The sequence below is a fragment of the Hypanus sabinus genome, chromosome 13 (genome assembly GCF_030144855.1).
Source record: "Hypanus sabinus isolate sHypSab1 chromosome 13, sHypSab1.hap1, whole genome shotgun sequence".
Classification (NCBI taxonomy): domain Eukaryota; kingdom Metazoa; phylum Chordata; class Chondrichthyes; order Myliobatiformes; family Dasyatidae; genus Hypanus; species Hypanus sabinus.
The window spans coordinates 86,313,792-86,330,599 of record NC_082718.1 but is presented as its reverse complement, the minus strand read 5'-3'; the positions used below and the strand labels follow the sequence as shown (position 1 = coordinate 86,330,599).

Here is a 16,808-nt window from a genome sequence, read left to right as displayed (position 1 = left end):
TTGGAAAGTTTCTAGGGCGCAAGCCTGGGCAAGGTTTTTTTTAATGGAAGACTGGAAGTTGCCCAAACTGCAAGTTTCCCCTCTCCACACCACCAATGTGTCCAAGGGAAGGGCGTTACAAATAAGGTGGGCCAGAACTCTGATGTTGTTAATCAGAGATGTTACAAATGAGGGAAATAATTTGCATCCATGCTCATCCCACCTTCCCACTACCTTCACACATTTTTAAATATATAGCATTTCTGAATTTTGCACAATTTTAATCTATTCAATATACATATACTGTTTAAAGTGTACCGAATAAGATTAATTTTTTTTCTTCTATTTTATGTATTGCATTGACCTGCTGCTGCTAACAAACTTCACATCACATGCCAGTGATAATAAACCTGATTCTGAATCAGATTCTTGTCCTTACCTACCACCCCATGAGCCTCCACATCCAAAACACCATCCTCTACAACTTCTGCCATCTCCAAGGGGATCCTACCACAAGACATATCCTTAATTTCCCCTCTACTTTCCACAGGGATTGCTCTCTCAGTGATTTCCTTGTCTGTTCATCCCTTCTCACTAATCTCCCTCCTAGCACTTATCCCTGCAAGCAGTTTAAGCGATACACCTGCCAATTCACCTGCATTCAAGGTCCCAAGCAGTCCTTCCAGGAGAGGCAACACTTCACCTGTGAATCTGCTGGGGTCATCTGTTGTATCCAGTGCTCCCAATGCTCCCTCTACACTGGCAAAACCCATCGTAAATTGGGGGACCACTTCATCGAGCATCTCTGCTCCATCCGCCAAAAACAGAACTTTCTAGTGGCCAAACATTTCAATTCCAATACCCCTTCTGACATGTTGGTCTATGGCCTCTTCTTGTGCCACAATGAGACCACTCTCACAGTGGAGGAGCAACACCTTATATTCCATATTTCCCTCCCTTCTTCGATTCTCCACTTTGTCTTCTGACCTCTTCTCACCTTCCTATCACCTCCTTCCCTTTCTCCTATGATCCACTCTCCTATCAGATTCAATATCCTGCCCTTTATCTTCCCAATCCACCTAACTTCACCTACCTCCTTCCAGATATCCTCCTCCCCCACCCACCATTTTTTTATTCTGGCGCTTTCTCCCTTCATTTTTGGTCCTGGTCCAAAACGTCGACTGTTTATTCATTTCCATAGATGCTGCCTGACCTGCTGAGTTCCTCCAGTATTGTGTGTGTGTGTTGCTTTGGATTTCCAGCATCCGCAGACTTTTTAGTGTTTATAATATTTGTTAGCTTCTAACAAATTTAGAAGTTGCTAAGAAACTAATAAATATTATTAGTTAAAACTTGCAAAGCAATGCAATACTGCACTTAGCCATAATGCTTTGTTAAACGACCAAACTTTTCACACACAATGCATTCGTTATGTGCACTTTACTTGGCCGAACTACAAATAAGCCGATAAAAATGAATTCCAGGGATTGAGTTTTGAGGAAAATAATTTGCTCTGAATTTAAACAAAAACCAAAGGTTCCAAAATTGTTTATAACTCCGTGTACCGCGTGACCAATCCCACATTCTAGGGAACCTAATGCTGCATCAGTTGCTTTTTATGCGTTTATTACGAAAATACGAAAACTCTGAGGGTTTCACGTTATGTTCACACACGTCCAATGTGGTCTCTGTTGTCTACAAGAACATCTTAAGCTAAATAAACTCGGTCTTTCAGATGGCCGGGAGTTGCCTGCGGGACAAGAAGGGGGCTCGACTACACTTACTGCAGACTTCCCTGCGATTGCGACAGGGCAATCGTAAATTTGCTTAACCTGGGGAGACACTGAGTGGACAAGAGGTCACCAGGGCGGGCTGACGATCTGAGTAGGTGGCCCAGAGTTAAGAGAACTAAAACCCATGTGAAGGTGGCTGGAAGGGATACCCGCCATTTTAGGAATGCCTCCTAGGCCGCTGGCCCGCTGCCCGCTCAGCCTGCACCGAGTACGGTACTCACAATGAAAGCGGTCATATCCCTCCTCCACTTCCGAGCAGGAACCCCGCTCAACCATTTGGCGGTTTATTGGTTAAAATGTCAGCATCAGCGCCGCCGACTTCATTTTGTGTGTGCTCGTCATCGGTTTCGACCCAACGGCGAACTCTGCCTACGTCACCTTCGGCTGGACCGCAGGACGAGTCGCCCGAGCCCCGGCTTCGGCTCCCCTTCCGAAAGTAGCCGAATCGGCGCCCGGCGCTCGCAAAGATTGACGAAGTTGCCACAGAGGCTCGTCGGGTCTTGGCGCTGCGCTAACAGTCTGCAACTTCCGACAGGATCGACTGGCCAAGGTTATATAACCATCTAAGGACAGTCGTACGCTGCATTAAAGCAGACAAGTCCTGACGAAAGGTCTCCGGCCTCCAGAGATGCTGCCCAACTGCTGAGCTCCTCCAGCATTTTCTGTCACTCACACATGAACCATTTTATTCCGCCTCAGTGAATCTAAAGTAATCATGATACTCCGAAGGGTATCCCCAGACAAGTGCACGGTTGACTACTGAAATTTTACTGCATTGAAAATTAATCGAAATATTTTATAAGTGGAAAATAAAAACGAAGCTCGTTTCACAAGTGCATTGCGTCCTAAAGCGCTTTATAATTAAATCGTCCCTGCTTGAAACTGTTATTCCTGCTATTATCAAATTGAAGTGAATTTCGATTAACAAAATTCTTTCGGGTCTTTATTTGTATTTCAGTTACTATGAAATAAAATTTACAATTAAGTAATCGTAAAGGAATTAGGTAGGCCAGACTTTGAGCGCGAATTTAGGAATTCCAAGGTCCTTAAAATAAATTAAAGAAAATCTGCTTCATCAGCATGGAGATCAAAAGATCTCGTATATGAAAAAATATATATTTTAAAATGAATTAGTGTTTGTATCTTAAACACAGTCTAGAATTACAACGTTCCGACTGTCTACAATTGATCAATATCTTGCAAAATGTTACACTTGGATCAAGCAATGTCGATGTTTAAAGCGGGATTAATACCGTTGTATAGAGCTAAAAAGAGTAAAATCTGAAGAAATAAGAGAACTGACGTAAGACAGAAGAAGGATTTCAGGGTCCTGACGAAGGGTCTCGACCCGAAACGTTGACTGCTTCTTTCAACGGATGCTGCCCGACCTGCTGAGTTCATCCAGCTTTTTTGTACGTAAGGATTTCACCCGGTTTGTTGTGGTTGGGTATCCATATTAATTTGACGCTTGCAATAATCGAGCAGACCTACAAGTTTTGCAAATATTTATTGCACATCACAAGGAATTGTGTTAAGAGCAAACTTCCAGCGTGCTCTGCTGCTCATGATGAATTGAAATCTTGGGTTTCATGGCAGTCGTGGACTTAATTGGCATACTCAAATCGAGACTTACTGTAAGGAACAATGGAGACTACGTTTGGAGGGGCAATTTTATCCTAGTTTTTTATTTCAAGCATCGACTCATCCATTTAAATCAATCAGGCTGATGCTATTCTGATAATATCTGATAAAACACACGCTAAAATTGGAAAATTATAGAGTTACCGTTAGTCCTGGGGCCCCTCAAATCGACAGGCGCTTTTATCGGAATCCCGATATAATTCTGAAAGGCACACAAGTTGACCAAGAGATGAAAGAGAGACATGTAGGGACCTTTTCTGAATTACTTTCAAAATCTTTGATTTGTTATCAAGTACAGATGTTAGCTAATGATACGTTTTACTATATGATAAGGATTTTTATCCTTTTTCTGTCTTTACCAAACAGCTTTTCTTGGCAGTGGGTTTAGATTCTTTTTGCATAATAAAACTTACTTTTCAATATTACGATTCAATTTAATTTACATTAATATGGGGTAATGAAACTATAAGTGTGATTCACATATATTGTAATTGATATATGATATACATTCTCCTGTATTCTCTATTCTTTTTTTTGTAAGAAAACAATAAAAATATTGAAAAAGAAAAGAAAAATAGGCTAAAAAGTTTATTGGATTTATCCAAAGTAAGAGCTTTATATAGACAGGAATTATACAGTTACCGTCATTGCTCATATTTGTAAGGTTCACAACATGCAGTCGATTAAAGAAAAATTCATTAACTTAGCTGTAGCAAAGTATCTACAATCTGAACCCATTTCATGAAAACAAAAGTAGGCCAAACCCCAAGGGGTTATTCTACCAGTTGGTAGGATCTTGCAGATCTTTCAGCCTGCATACCTGCCTCAATGCGTTTTCTTTTAGACGTTTAAGATCTCTGCCAGTAGGAAAATAAAGATGAATAATTTTCAGGTATTATCTGCCTCTTAAAAGAATGGGCAAAGAGGTGGCAGGTGGACTGTACTGTAGGGAAGTGCATGGGTATGCACTTTGGTGTAAGGAATAAGGGCATAGACCATTTTCTAAATGCGGAGAAAATTCCCAGATCAGAGATTCAATATTCAAGATTGTTTAATATCTTTTCCAGTACACAAAGAGGATCAAAATAATTGTTGTTCTGGATCCAACTCGGAAGAAACAAAATAAAAACACAAGATAAAGAACAGAATACCAATTCAAAAACCACAATAAACATAAATATATAAGATAGCTTGAGATAAGACCCGGGAGTCCTTGTGCAGGATTCCCTAAAGGTTAACTTGTAGGTTGAGTTAGTGGTAAGGGAGGCACATGAAATGTTAGCATTCATTTCAAGAGGACTCGAATGTAAAAGCAGGAATATGGTGCTGAGGCTTATTGGTCAGGCCACCCTTATCTAAGAAAAATTGTGCTAGGTTTGGAGAGGGTCCAGAGGAGGTTCACAATAATGATCCCAGGAATGAAAGGGTTAATGTATGAGGAGCGTTCAATAGCTCTGGGCCTGTACTTGCTGGAATTTAGAACATGAGGGGATTTCATTGAAACCTATTGAATATTGAAAGGCCCAGACAGAGTAGATGTGGAGAGGATGTTTCCTATCGTAGAGGAGTCTAGGGCCAGAGGACACAGCCTCATAATGGAATGATGTCCTTTGGAATAAAGATGAGGAGGAATTTCTTTAGCCAGAGGATGGTAAATTGCCACGGAGAGCTGTAGACGCCAAGTCATTTGATATATGTAAAACAGGTTGATAGGTTTTTGATTTGTAAGGGTGTCAAAGGGTACAGGGAGAAGGCAGGAGAATGGGGCTGAGTGGGATCATAAATTAGCCATGAAAGAATTGGTGAGCAGACTCAATGGGCCTAATGGCCTAATTCTGTATGTATTATAGTCTTATAATGCTATCTGGGTAGCCTCCTACTTAAAGACATGAACATCGATTTCTCCGATAATCATTCTTCCAGTAATTTTGGCCCTTTTCCTGTGCTCTCTTTTTCCATTCCATGTTCTGATTACCTCCTAACCTTTTCTTTCCCTCACTTCCCCATCACCTCCATCTCCCTCCTTCACTTTCTCCCATTATCAAATCTCCTCTCCTATCAGAATCCTGTTTATTCAGCCTTTACTTTTCCCAGATATCATTTCTCAGTTTCTCACTTCACCCTGCCCCCCCATCCCCCCCCCCCGCCCCCCCCAGCAACCAGCAGCCTTCTCCTGCACTTGGCTTCACCTATCACCTTCTAATTGTGGCCCTTCTGGTTTCAGCTAAACAAAAACAAGTTCAAAGCGGTTTCAGCCAGTTCAAATTGGCTTCAGCTATTCAAAACTGGTCAACCCGTTTTCCAGCTGGCTCAAACCGGATTCAGCTGGTTTTTGCCTTATCTAATGGTTTTAAACCAGTTTCAGTCTAGTCAAACCAGTTCAAGCTAGTTTTGGTCGGTTCCAAGAGGAGCTTAAGAAAAAGTTAGGCTTTGGTTCATAATATACCAGAATTCACCCTGCAGTTTTAGAGGGAGAAACTAAAATCTGATGTATCGGTATTGCCGTAGATTACAGGGAATTACAGAGGCATGAGAAAGGAGCTGGCCAAAGTTGATTGGGATGGGACACCAGCAGGACACAAGAGGATGGAAGAGTAGTAATGGCTGGAGTTTCTGGAAGACATTTGGAAGGCACAGGATAGATTCATCCCAAAGAAGAAATATATTAAAGGGAGGATAGCACAACCGTGGGCTGTAAAGAGAAATCAAAGACAGCACAAAAACAAAAGAGAGGGGTTATAATGTTGAAAAAATGGTGGAGAACTGGAGTATTGGGAAGCTTTTAAAAAACAACAGTAGACAACTAAAAAGCAATAATGAGTTAAAATATGAAATATGAAAGTAAGCTAACAAATAATATAAAGGTGGAAACCAAATGTATTTTTCATACATATAAAGAGTACAATTATGCCTTCCATAATATTATAATCCCAAAATGGTTCAAACAGGTTTTGGGCTGTTTCAGGTCAGTTCGCACTGGTTTCAAATGGTTCCAACCAGCTTTGACCGGTGTAAACCAGTCTCAGCCATTTTAACCAGTTTTTTGCCACAAGCCTGTTGAACAGTTTTGCCCAGTTTCAGCCAGTTCAACTGGAGCTTAAGGTAAAGTAACCTTTAGGAGACAGTGATCATAATGCGATAGAATTCACCGTACATTTTGAATCAGAAAGGGTAAAATCTGATGTGTCAGTTTTACAATGGAGTAAATGGAACTACAGAGACATGAGAGAGGAACTGACTAAAGTTGAATGGAAAGGTACACTAGCAGGCATGATGGAAGAACAACAATGGCTGGAGTTTCTGGGAGACATTTGGGAGCCACAGGATAGATACATCCCAAAGAAGAAGAAGTATTCTAAAGAGAGGATGAGACAACTGTGTCTAACGAGGGAAGTCATGGTCATCATAAAAGCAAATGAGAGGGGTACAGTATTCAAAAACTAGTGGGGAGCTGGAAGATTTGAAAAGCATTTAAAAACCTACAGAAGGCAACTACAAAGGCCATAAGCAGAGAAAAAATGAAATATGATGGTATGTTCGCTAATAATATAAGAGGGTATACCAAAGTATTTTTTTCAAATATAATAATAGAGTACAAAGAAGGCTATCAGACCACTGGAAAATGGTGCCAGAGATAAAGAAATGGTGGACAAACTCAGTAAGTATTTTACACAGCCTTCACTGGACAGCTCTTTACAGTTGCTTATTAACACCACTCTTTGATTCTTTATTTGGGGGTTATACTGAACTAGTTCTAGATTTATGAAGAAAGATTATTGCTTCTTCCTATGTATCTACAAGTTGACAACATTGATTAAAATATCTTATGATATTTTAATATTCTAAGGAGTACAGACCCAGTTAATATAATTTAGTTTTGTTGAACCATCATCAACCAGAACCACTTACCCCACTTGTCTTTCTATGGATCCTGCCTGATTTGCTGACAATTCCCACCATTTTCCATCTTCATTGCACCATTTTGTTGATCTATATTTATGAACCCCATATTTATGAAAAAAGACATTTCACCTTCACTGTTTCCAATTTCCTATTTAAATTGTTTTGCTATTTCCATCATTTCTTACATTTTAGTGCCAAAGCTAGACCCAGTGATGGATTGGCCACTGTAAATTTCCCCTAGTGTGTAGGGGACTGGGAAGAGTCTGGAGGGTGTGAAATTGAGATTAATGTAGTGGGTGGTGGTCAGCACGGACGATGGGCTGAAAGAACTGTTTCTGTGCTATATCTTTCTATGGCTCTAAGATTATCCCCCAAATACTAGGAAAAGAGGTCAAGAGAAGCTTTAAACATGCGAAATTCTGGCATCTTCCCCTTCCTTTTCAGTCCTTATGAAGGGTCTTGTCCCAAAACATTTGACTGTTTATTCATTTCATAGATGCTGCCTGACCTGCTGAGTTCCTCCAGCAATTTGTGTGCATTGTTGGTCAGGAGAAATTTATTTATATAATAACCTGTTACCTTGTAGAACTCTTTTGGTAAATACCTTCCTAGAAAATATTTGAAGGAGAGGAGTATATAGGATCATTGGGTGAAAGCAGGTCATTGGGGTTATTTTTTAGAATGTTCTAGTAAAGAGTTGACACTGACATAAAAGAACAAAATGGTATCCATCTCAGCTTCTATAATGAAAAATGCCATGGGATTAAATAAGAAGAAAAAACATCATATTCTGTTGTTTTATAAACATGGCTACATTAGAGTCACAGAAGGTAACTGGGTATATTTTCACTGAAACCCAAGAAATAATGAATGAATAGTTAGTTACCTTTCATCTACTGCACCTGCAGCAAAATGGAAAAATTTGAACTGTAGCATATAAAGCAGGATTTCCTAACCTTTTTAATGCTATGGACCCCAAGTTGAAAACCACTGGTCTAAAGAGAGATGTAGTCAGCCGAAGATTACAGGATTCCCCCCTCTTACCTACTTCAGGTTTTCACATTTGTATTCATCACACAGACTTCTCCTTACTTGACTTTTTTATTTTTACTGCAGCATGAATGCTCCTGCTTATCTATTTTTTTTTCTCTTCTTCTAATTTGGGTCAGAAATTTATGGAAAGGAGCCAAGTGAAGAAACTGAGGAATGCAAATATCAGATCTGTAGCAGTAGCTTTGGTTCCTTCTCCCTTTCTCTGTACTCCTTTTTGTCATTTCCATTCATCCTTTGCAACGAGACATTGACACAGAGCGGAGATAAGGGAGAAGGGCCTGAAAGGCTAGATGGATGAAAGTGGGATACCTTTTTAATTGCCTAGATCTATTTGAGCCCCTCTGTGTGTTGGAGTCCCCATGGGTGTTGCATTCTGGCTGTCAATATGCAGTAAAATATAGAGAGCAAGCTGTTGCCCATGCAGTAGACACCCCCACCCCCTCTCCATGAAAACAATGAATCCAAGTGAATGTCAGACACCGATACAGTTTGGCACCAGCAGTATCACAGGAGTTGCCAATCAGTGTGGAAACCCAGTATCCTTAGGAAATCCTCAGGGTTTACTCCCGAAGCCTTCCCCATGAAGGGGTATAGCCACAAGGCAGTGGAGGTTTGAGATAAGAGCTTTTCATCTCCAAGGTGAGCTGCACTCCACAGCTGATGAGTCTGAAGTGACTGGTTACGTGCTGGTAACCCACTTTTGCCCCTTCTCTTGTCAGTAGAAACGTTTCTGCCAGCCTTAGCATCTCAGACATGGCTAAACCACACGTGAAAGCGAGGAGCTGTACTTAGTTGTCAGAGGCTATTTAAGATGCACACCATTGGGAACATTTAACAGGTAGTGGGAGTTTATCCCCACTACTGCTCCCCTCCACCCACATCACCCCAGCTATAACAACATTAAGGTACTGTGCCAGGACCAGGAATAGGTATCACACAGAAAGCTTTTCCCTTTTCACTTTGTCCACTCTTCCTCCTTTCATTCACTTTCCCTCTTTTTCTCAGCTCATTCTTGCCATTATTGCTATATCATCCTCATTTGAGCCATTTTTACTTCATGTACTGTATGAAAAGCACAGAAATCTAAAATAAGAGTTTTGTTGAAATGTCTTTCAATTGCTACACATTGCAATTACTCAGAATGCACAGATGTGACACAGGGCCCTCTCTTACCCCTTTTTAAGGGCATTGAAAAATGTTGAAATATTTTAAAAGACAATTAGAAACATTCCAGTACAGACTTTTTATTGTGCACTTTTTAATTTTGTGCAAAGCTCAGACATTTACACCTTCAGTCACTGAGAATATAAAAAGATTGGAAGGTGTTTTGAAATATGGGTAACATATTTCACATATATATACACAACTAGAGTTAATTACTAGGAAGATAAGAAAAAAATGACTCAATTTATGCACCATAAACAAAACAGTAAATCAACATGAGTAAAAGGGAGCAGTGTATATTTTTTAAATACTATTTTTCCATAAGATAATAGAATCACGTCTGGAGAGAGTTATGTCCTATGTTTTGATGAAATTCAATGAATATATTTTCCATTTTGCTATTCTTCTGTTTGCAGGATAACCATATGCTCTATTGGACATATGCATCTTGACAAATTATTATAAGTTTTAGAAGTGCAGAGGAAAAATAAACTTGCATTTGACACGATGGAATTCGCAAGCCTCGGGGGACCTAGCAGCAGAGATGGAATCATTGAAAAGCTGCTTCAAAAAGCAGGCACGGGCTTCCTGTATGCAATGCTGAGTCATGGAGAGCTGAAAGGATCCCAATCCAATCTTTGTTCTGAACTAATTTTGATCGAAAGGATGCGACAAGCGGGTATGTCGCTCTTTAGTAGCTAGGTGGGATGGCTTAATTCTGTTACCTGTTCTGTTAAATAGACACGTGCAGGATCATGACGTCATTGCCACAATGCTGATTTTGAAACTTCACTTACCAAACAAAAATGCAGATGAAAGATTTTTCTCCTAATTTTAGCTTATTTGAGTCAGCGTCCATTCTACCTTTTTTATACGGATAAAAAGGTTTTCGCCTTTAAATTCGACATATTAATGAAGATTTGATTGAGTGAAGTCTACAGAACAATTAAAGGAAAACTCTCATCAACAGACAATTTTCAATCTTCCGTCGTTCCGCAATAGTTGAGATAAATGACTTTTAATCGAGACGACAGGGTGGGAGTGGGGGGTCGAGTTGTCATAGTGGAACAAAATCCAGAAAGTCGACTTTATACTGCCTATTTTAGTTACTGACTGCTTTGAAAATAATAAAATAATTGCAAAATTAACCTATACTATAAGGTATTAATGCGAAAAGCTAGCTTCAAAAATGGAATTTATTTGTTAATTTTTGGCGGTAAACTCAGTCAGCTGCTTAGATTCTGCGTTATTCAGTCACTGGATCCTACCAACTTTTAATCAAAATCTAATCAAAGAAATGCAAAGACTACAGTTATATCTATCTTCCGTTTTAAAAGCTCTAAATACTTATTGGTAAACAGTTTTTACAGCTTTATAGTATTTATCACTCTGCAGCAAAGGTCACACCTTCCTCAAACACGGCACTTGCGGAAGGCGCTGTCCTGAAACATGGTGCTGAAAATGTGCTCTGTCTCATATTAAAATTAAACTTTCTCCGTACTATAATGTTTGTCCGGCTTAATTTTTTCTTTATTTAAAATACAAAAAAAAAATAACATGAATACAAACACCTTTTAATCGAGTCATATTTTGCTCATTAATAGTTAAGAAATCTGAAATTTTCCGATTGAGCAACATGACATTTTTACCACAGAAACGCGTTTTATATATGCATACTCACACGCGAACTTTCCAATGATTTGACTTAAGAGATAAAATAGGAATAAGACGCCCCCTAAAATTTTTTTGAATAATTAATGTCATTGCGGAATTTAATGAAACCTCGAGGCGGAAGACAAAATAAAAAGTTTTCTTACCGTTTACATTTTCCAGGGACCGTTCAAGTCTTTGACTAACGTTTTGCTATAATATAATAATGATCTTAACTTTATAAGATGTTCAGAACTGTAATTTTTCTGTGCAACTGTTTCGTCATGATTTAACTATATTGAGGAAGGTGAAGGACAGATAGAATTTTTATTCAAAATAAATCATTATTTTTTTTATCTGTAAGGGGAACTATCTCGATAGCCTGGATGGTTGTCTTTCGGGGTGGGGTGCGTGTGGGGAGGGGGGTTGGGGGAGATGAGCTAAGCTATATTTAGCAGATTGGCGACTGAGACGTGGCTGGAGCAGTTGCTGCCAAATTAGCACATTCTGCAGTGTATAAAAGGCGCAGCCTCCTCCCTCCCCACTGCAGTGCAACTCTTCCTTCCACACGATGAGTTACAGTCTGGATACAATGTTCGGCACCAGCTCCTACCGCAGGATACTGGGGGACTCGCCCCGACACGCATCCCGATCCGCAGGCTCTTTAGCAAGTAGCGGCTTCCATTCACAGACATGGTCCCGGAGCCCTAGCACAATTACCTCCTACAAACGGGTGGCTCCAACTCTGACTGCCAACTTCAGCTCCCAGATCACAGCCTCCACCGAGAGCCTGGAATCCGGGGCCATAAATGGAGACATTAGATCGCGCAACGAGAAAGAGATGCTACAGACCTTGAACGATCGCTTCGCCACTTATATCGACAAGGTACGGAACTTAGAGCTTCAAAACAAAAATCTAGAGGCAGAGGCCGCTTCTCTGAGGCAGCAGCAAGCCGGCAGATCAGCCATAGGGGAGCTGTACGAGAGAGAAATCAAAGACCTGCGCAATGTACTTGTGCAGATCAGCAATGACAAGGCGCAGCTACAGCTGGAGCAGGAACACCTGGAGGAGGACATCCAGCACATCAAACAGAGATACGAGGATGAAAGCAGGATGAGAGAAGAGATCGACGCCAGCATCAGAGCCCTCAGCAAGTATATTGAGGACGCAGGTTTGACAAGGGTAGATCTGGACAAGAAACTCCGCTACCTTACCGAGGAGGCTTCTTTCATGAAGGCGAATCACGACGATGAAGTTAGAGATTTGCTGAATCAGATCCAGGGCTCACAGGTAACTTTGGAAGTGCGGGATTCACTGAAGTCCGACATCACTGCGGCTCTCCGAGAGATCCGCGCGCAGATGGAAGGTCATGCAGTCAAGACCACCAGTCAGACCGAGGAAGTATTCAAAGTGAAGCTGGAAAGACTGAACCAAGCCGCCAAGGTCAACACGGACGCCATCCAAGCAGCCCAGGATGAGATCTTAGAATATCGCAGGCATCTGCAGTCCAAGAACACCGAACTGGAGACGCTGAAGGGCACAAAAGACTCATTGGAGAGGCAAAGGCTTGAGATGGAAGATAGACACAATGCGGATATTTCCAGCTATCAGGTATTCTTTAGTTACTTATCTCAGTAATTTACAATAGACAAAGTTTTTGAAAAAAATCCTAATGGCATTCGTTTAACATGTAAAACAAACTTTGAGAGTCAAGTATGTGTTTTATAAATGTCGGCGTCCTCAAATTCCCAATTCTAAATGTGTACACACTAGCGCAATTTGATTACGAGCTCGGCATCGTTAAAGGCTTAATGCGCATTTACATTTCATTAAAATAATTAATGTTACAGGATGCGACACAACAACTTGAAAACGAATTAAGGAATACAAAATGGGAAATGGCTGCACAGCTCAGGGAATACCAAGACTTGCTCAATGTTAAAATGGCCTTGGATATTGAAATTGCGGCTTACAGGTAAGAGGTCAAATGCGAGATGTGTGAATGTGAAGGCACAAGGATTCAATTTAAGAGGAATTGACAGATAATATAAATACTCACAATGTCTACGCAGCTGTAACGAAGTCCCGAGATTTTACAATATAAATTGCAGGGTTTTTGACCTTGGCACCCAAGTACAAAACAATCATAAGGTGGCCAAAGAAAACCAAAGGAGGATATTTGTGCCCTTCATTCTATCTCTCACTTCCCTATCCTTCTCTGTAGCCCAGATATTCCCATGCCCCAGTCAAACCCAGAAGTACAAGGGTTGGGATATCATGTCATGGTTGTACCAGATATTAGTCAGACTACACTTGGAACATTATATGGGGTAGTGTTCTGTTAGCCTGGGTATAGGAAGAAGGCCATTAAACTGATGGGAAGGCTTCAGAAAAGGTAGACTAGGTTGCTTTCATAAGACCATTAGACATAGGAGCAAAATTAGGCCATCCAGCCCATTGACTCTACTCCCTTATTCCATTATGGTGGATTTATTATCCATCTCAAATTCTCCTTCATTTTCTCCAATACCTTTGACACCCGTGTTAATCAAGAACCTACCAACCTTCACATTAAATATACCCAATGTCTTGGCCTCCAGAACTGTCTGAATGAGGCAATGAATTGCACAGATTCACCACTCTCTGGCTAAAGAAATTCCTCATCTCTGTTCTGAAAACATCTCCTTGTATGGAAGGCATAAGCTAAAAAAATGGATGGATTTCTTCCAGAGTATCTCTCCTGGAGCATAGGAGAATTAAGATTGACCTTACAGAGGTTTATGAAATTAAGAGGTGTATTCATTCTGTGAATGGTTACAGTCTTTTTCTTAGGGTAGTGATGTCTGAAACACTAGACATAGGCTTAAGGACAGAGGGGGAAACATTGAAAAGATATCTGACAAGAACCTTTTCCCATAGCGTAGTGGGTATATGGAATGAACTGACAAATGGAGTGGTAGTGCTGGGTACGATTTCAATGTCAAAAAGTCACTTAGATAGGTGCAAGAATAGGAAAGGCTTGGAGGAAAATAGGACTAACTCAAGAAAACAACTTGGTTGCCATAGATGTGCTGGGCCTAAGGGCCTGTTTTTGTGCTCCATAACCATACAACACTGCTGCTTCAATTCCCTTTTGAATCCACTTGAACCAATGGGTTTCAGATTCCATCCACCCATTGAATAATCATGATTGCTTATTGGTCGCTGTAATTTATTGGGCAAATATAATAGTATCTAAATTCTCTGATTCTCCACATTTCCTCCATTGAGAACCATTTCTGTCTATCTATTCCATGTTGTCTATTTTGAATACCTCAATCATGTCTCTCAATCTTCTCCAGTTTTTGATTGGAGAACAATCTGCAGCTTCTCCAATTTTTTCCATTATCTAGGTCCTTTAACTCTTGAACCATTCTAGCAATCCTTGTCTGCAGTATAGAAAAAAATCAAAAGTGCTAGAAATATACAATAGATGAGTCAACATCTAAAAGAGTGCATGGCATCCTTTTTCAATGCAGTCCGATTTCTGTTTCATAAGGCAACCATCTGTCATGTATTTCTATCAATTAACTTCTGATGCACTTGTAATCAATGTTTTTTCTTGTTTGCTTCAGAATTGTAAGGTATCAATACCAATCATCTTAGTAAAAATGTATGACTATTGTCATTTTATTTTGTAAAGGAAACTTTTGGAGGGTGAAGAATCAAGATTTATTGGGGCCAGTCCCTATTCTTCTATCGAAGGGTATCATAAAGGACCCTTAGTGCCAACTCATATTAAACCCAAGACTGATGAAATAGCCAAACTAACTGACAAAGAGGTGGAAGAAGTGGTTGCAGAAAAAGAAGCGGATGAAGAAGTAACTACAACAGAAGAAACTAAAGAATCTGAAGAGGCTGCAGAAGAAGAGGAAGAAGGAAAAGAAGCAATAGAGGAAGAGGCTGACGAAGCAGAATCAAAAGACGCTAAAGCCGAAACAGAGATGGAAGAGAAAGGAAAAGAAGAAGCAGTTAAAGAAAAAGAAGATGTGAAAAAGGGAGGCAAGGATCAAGCAGAGAACAAACAAGAGGAACTCGAAAAAGATCAGAAAAAACTAACAATAAAGGTGGAAGATAAAATACCAGATGAACCAAAGGAGAAAGAAAGCCCGGAAAAGGAGCCAGAGGCTAAAGAAAGAGAAAAAAAAGGAACAGAGGAACCCTCTGAACCAGACTCCAAAACCAAAGAATCTGAAGCAGAGTACAAGGATGAAGAAAAGAAAGACACAAAACCAGAGCTCGAACCGAAAGAAAAAGAAGTGAAGAAAGACATGAAACCAGAGCCCAAACCGGAAGGGAAAGAGGAAAAGGAAGATGCAAAACTGGAGCCCAAACCTGAAGAGAAGGAAGTGAAGAAAGAGGCAAAACCAGAGCCCAAACCTGAAGAAAAGGAGGAAAAGAAAGAGGTAAAACCCGAGCCCAAACCTGAAGAGAAGGAGGAAAAGGAAGAGGCAAAACCAGAGCCCAAACCTGAAGAGAAGGAAGTGAAGAAAGATGCAAAACCAGAGCCCAAACCTGAGGAAAAGAAAGAGGCAAAACCCAAGCCCAAACCTGAAGAGAAGGAGGAAAAGAAAGAGGTAAAACCCGAGCCCAAACCTGAAGAGAAGGAAGTGAAGAAAGAGGCAAAACCAGAACCCAAACCTGAAGAGAAGGAGGAAAAGAAAGAGGTAAAACCCGAGCCCAAACCTGAAGAGAAGGAAGTGAAGAAAGAGGCAAAACCAGAACCCAAACCTGAAGAGAAGGAAGTGAAGAAAGAGGCAAAACCAGAACCCAAACCTGAAGAAAAGGAGGAAAAGAAAGAGGTAAAACCCGAGCCCAAACCTGAAGAGAAAGAAGTGAAGAAAGAGGCAAAACCTGAAGAGAAGGAAGTGAAGAAAGATGCAAAACCAGAACCCAAACCTGAGGAGAAGGAGGAAAAGAAAGAGGCAAAACCAGAGCCCAAACCTGAAGAGAAGGAAGTGAAGAAAGAGGCAAAACCAGAACCCAAACCTGAAGAGAAAGAAGTGAAGAAAGAGGCAAAACCTGAAGAGAAGGAAGTGAAGAAAGATGCAAAACCAGAGCCCAAACCTGAAGAGAAGGAAGTGAAGAAAGATGCAAAAGCAGAGACCAAAGAAGAAACAGGACCAATAAAAGAATCATCAAAAAAGACTACAGAAGTTGAACAAGCTAAACCTGAGTCCACAAAACCAAAGGAGCCTGAAAAAGCAACAGATGCTAAAGAACAAATTACAGACCAGAGTAAGGAAAGTGACAAAGAAACAAAAGATGAGATGACAGAGACAGCGAAAAAGACAGAATCACAAAAATCAGTCCCAGAGTCCACAAAAGATCAAAAGGAAGAGAAATCAGATAAGGAGTCTATAAAGGAACAAAAACCTGAAGTTAAAGCAGAAACACAAGTTAAAGATAGCAAAGAGGGAAAATCAGAAAAATCTTCCAGCACTAAAGAAGAAGCAAAGATAACAGACACAACTCAAAAGACAGAAGAATTAAAAGCATAATACATATTTAAAGGGGAGAAAAATCACCAAAGAAATACTGCATCAAGGAATTTAACAATTACTGTTGGTAAACTGCCAAGATAA

General features: G+C 40.4%; 2 protein-coding genes across 3 annotated transcripts in view; one reads left to right on the top strand and one right to left on the bottom strand.

Moving 5' to 3' along the window:
• Positions 1–2,366, bottom strand: part of zgc:193801 (uncharacterized protein LOC564476 homolog) — a 71,530-nt gene extending 69,164 nt beyond the window's left edge. The window contains exon 1 of one of the 2 annotated variants that reach the window (XM_059988066.1): positions 1,994–2,366. In XM_059988066.1, the coding sequence (XP_059844049.1) occupies positions 1,994–2,048 (55 nt within the window). In that variant the 5' untranslated portion in view covers positions 2,049–2,366. The remainder of the gene's footprint in view (positions 1–1,993) is intronic. The other variant, XM_059988065.1, reaches the window with a different exon arrangement.
• Positions 2,367–11,754: 9,388 nt separating this feature from the next.
• On the top strand, positions 11,755–16,808 carry LOC132403388 (neurofilament heavy polypeptide-like). Its single transcript, XM_059986799.1, is given in 3 exon segments — positions 11,755–12,795; positions 13,035–13,159; positions 14,867–16,808. Coding segments are annotated over 3 exon segments (3,108 nt in total).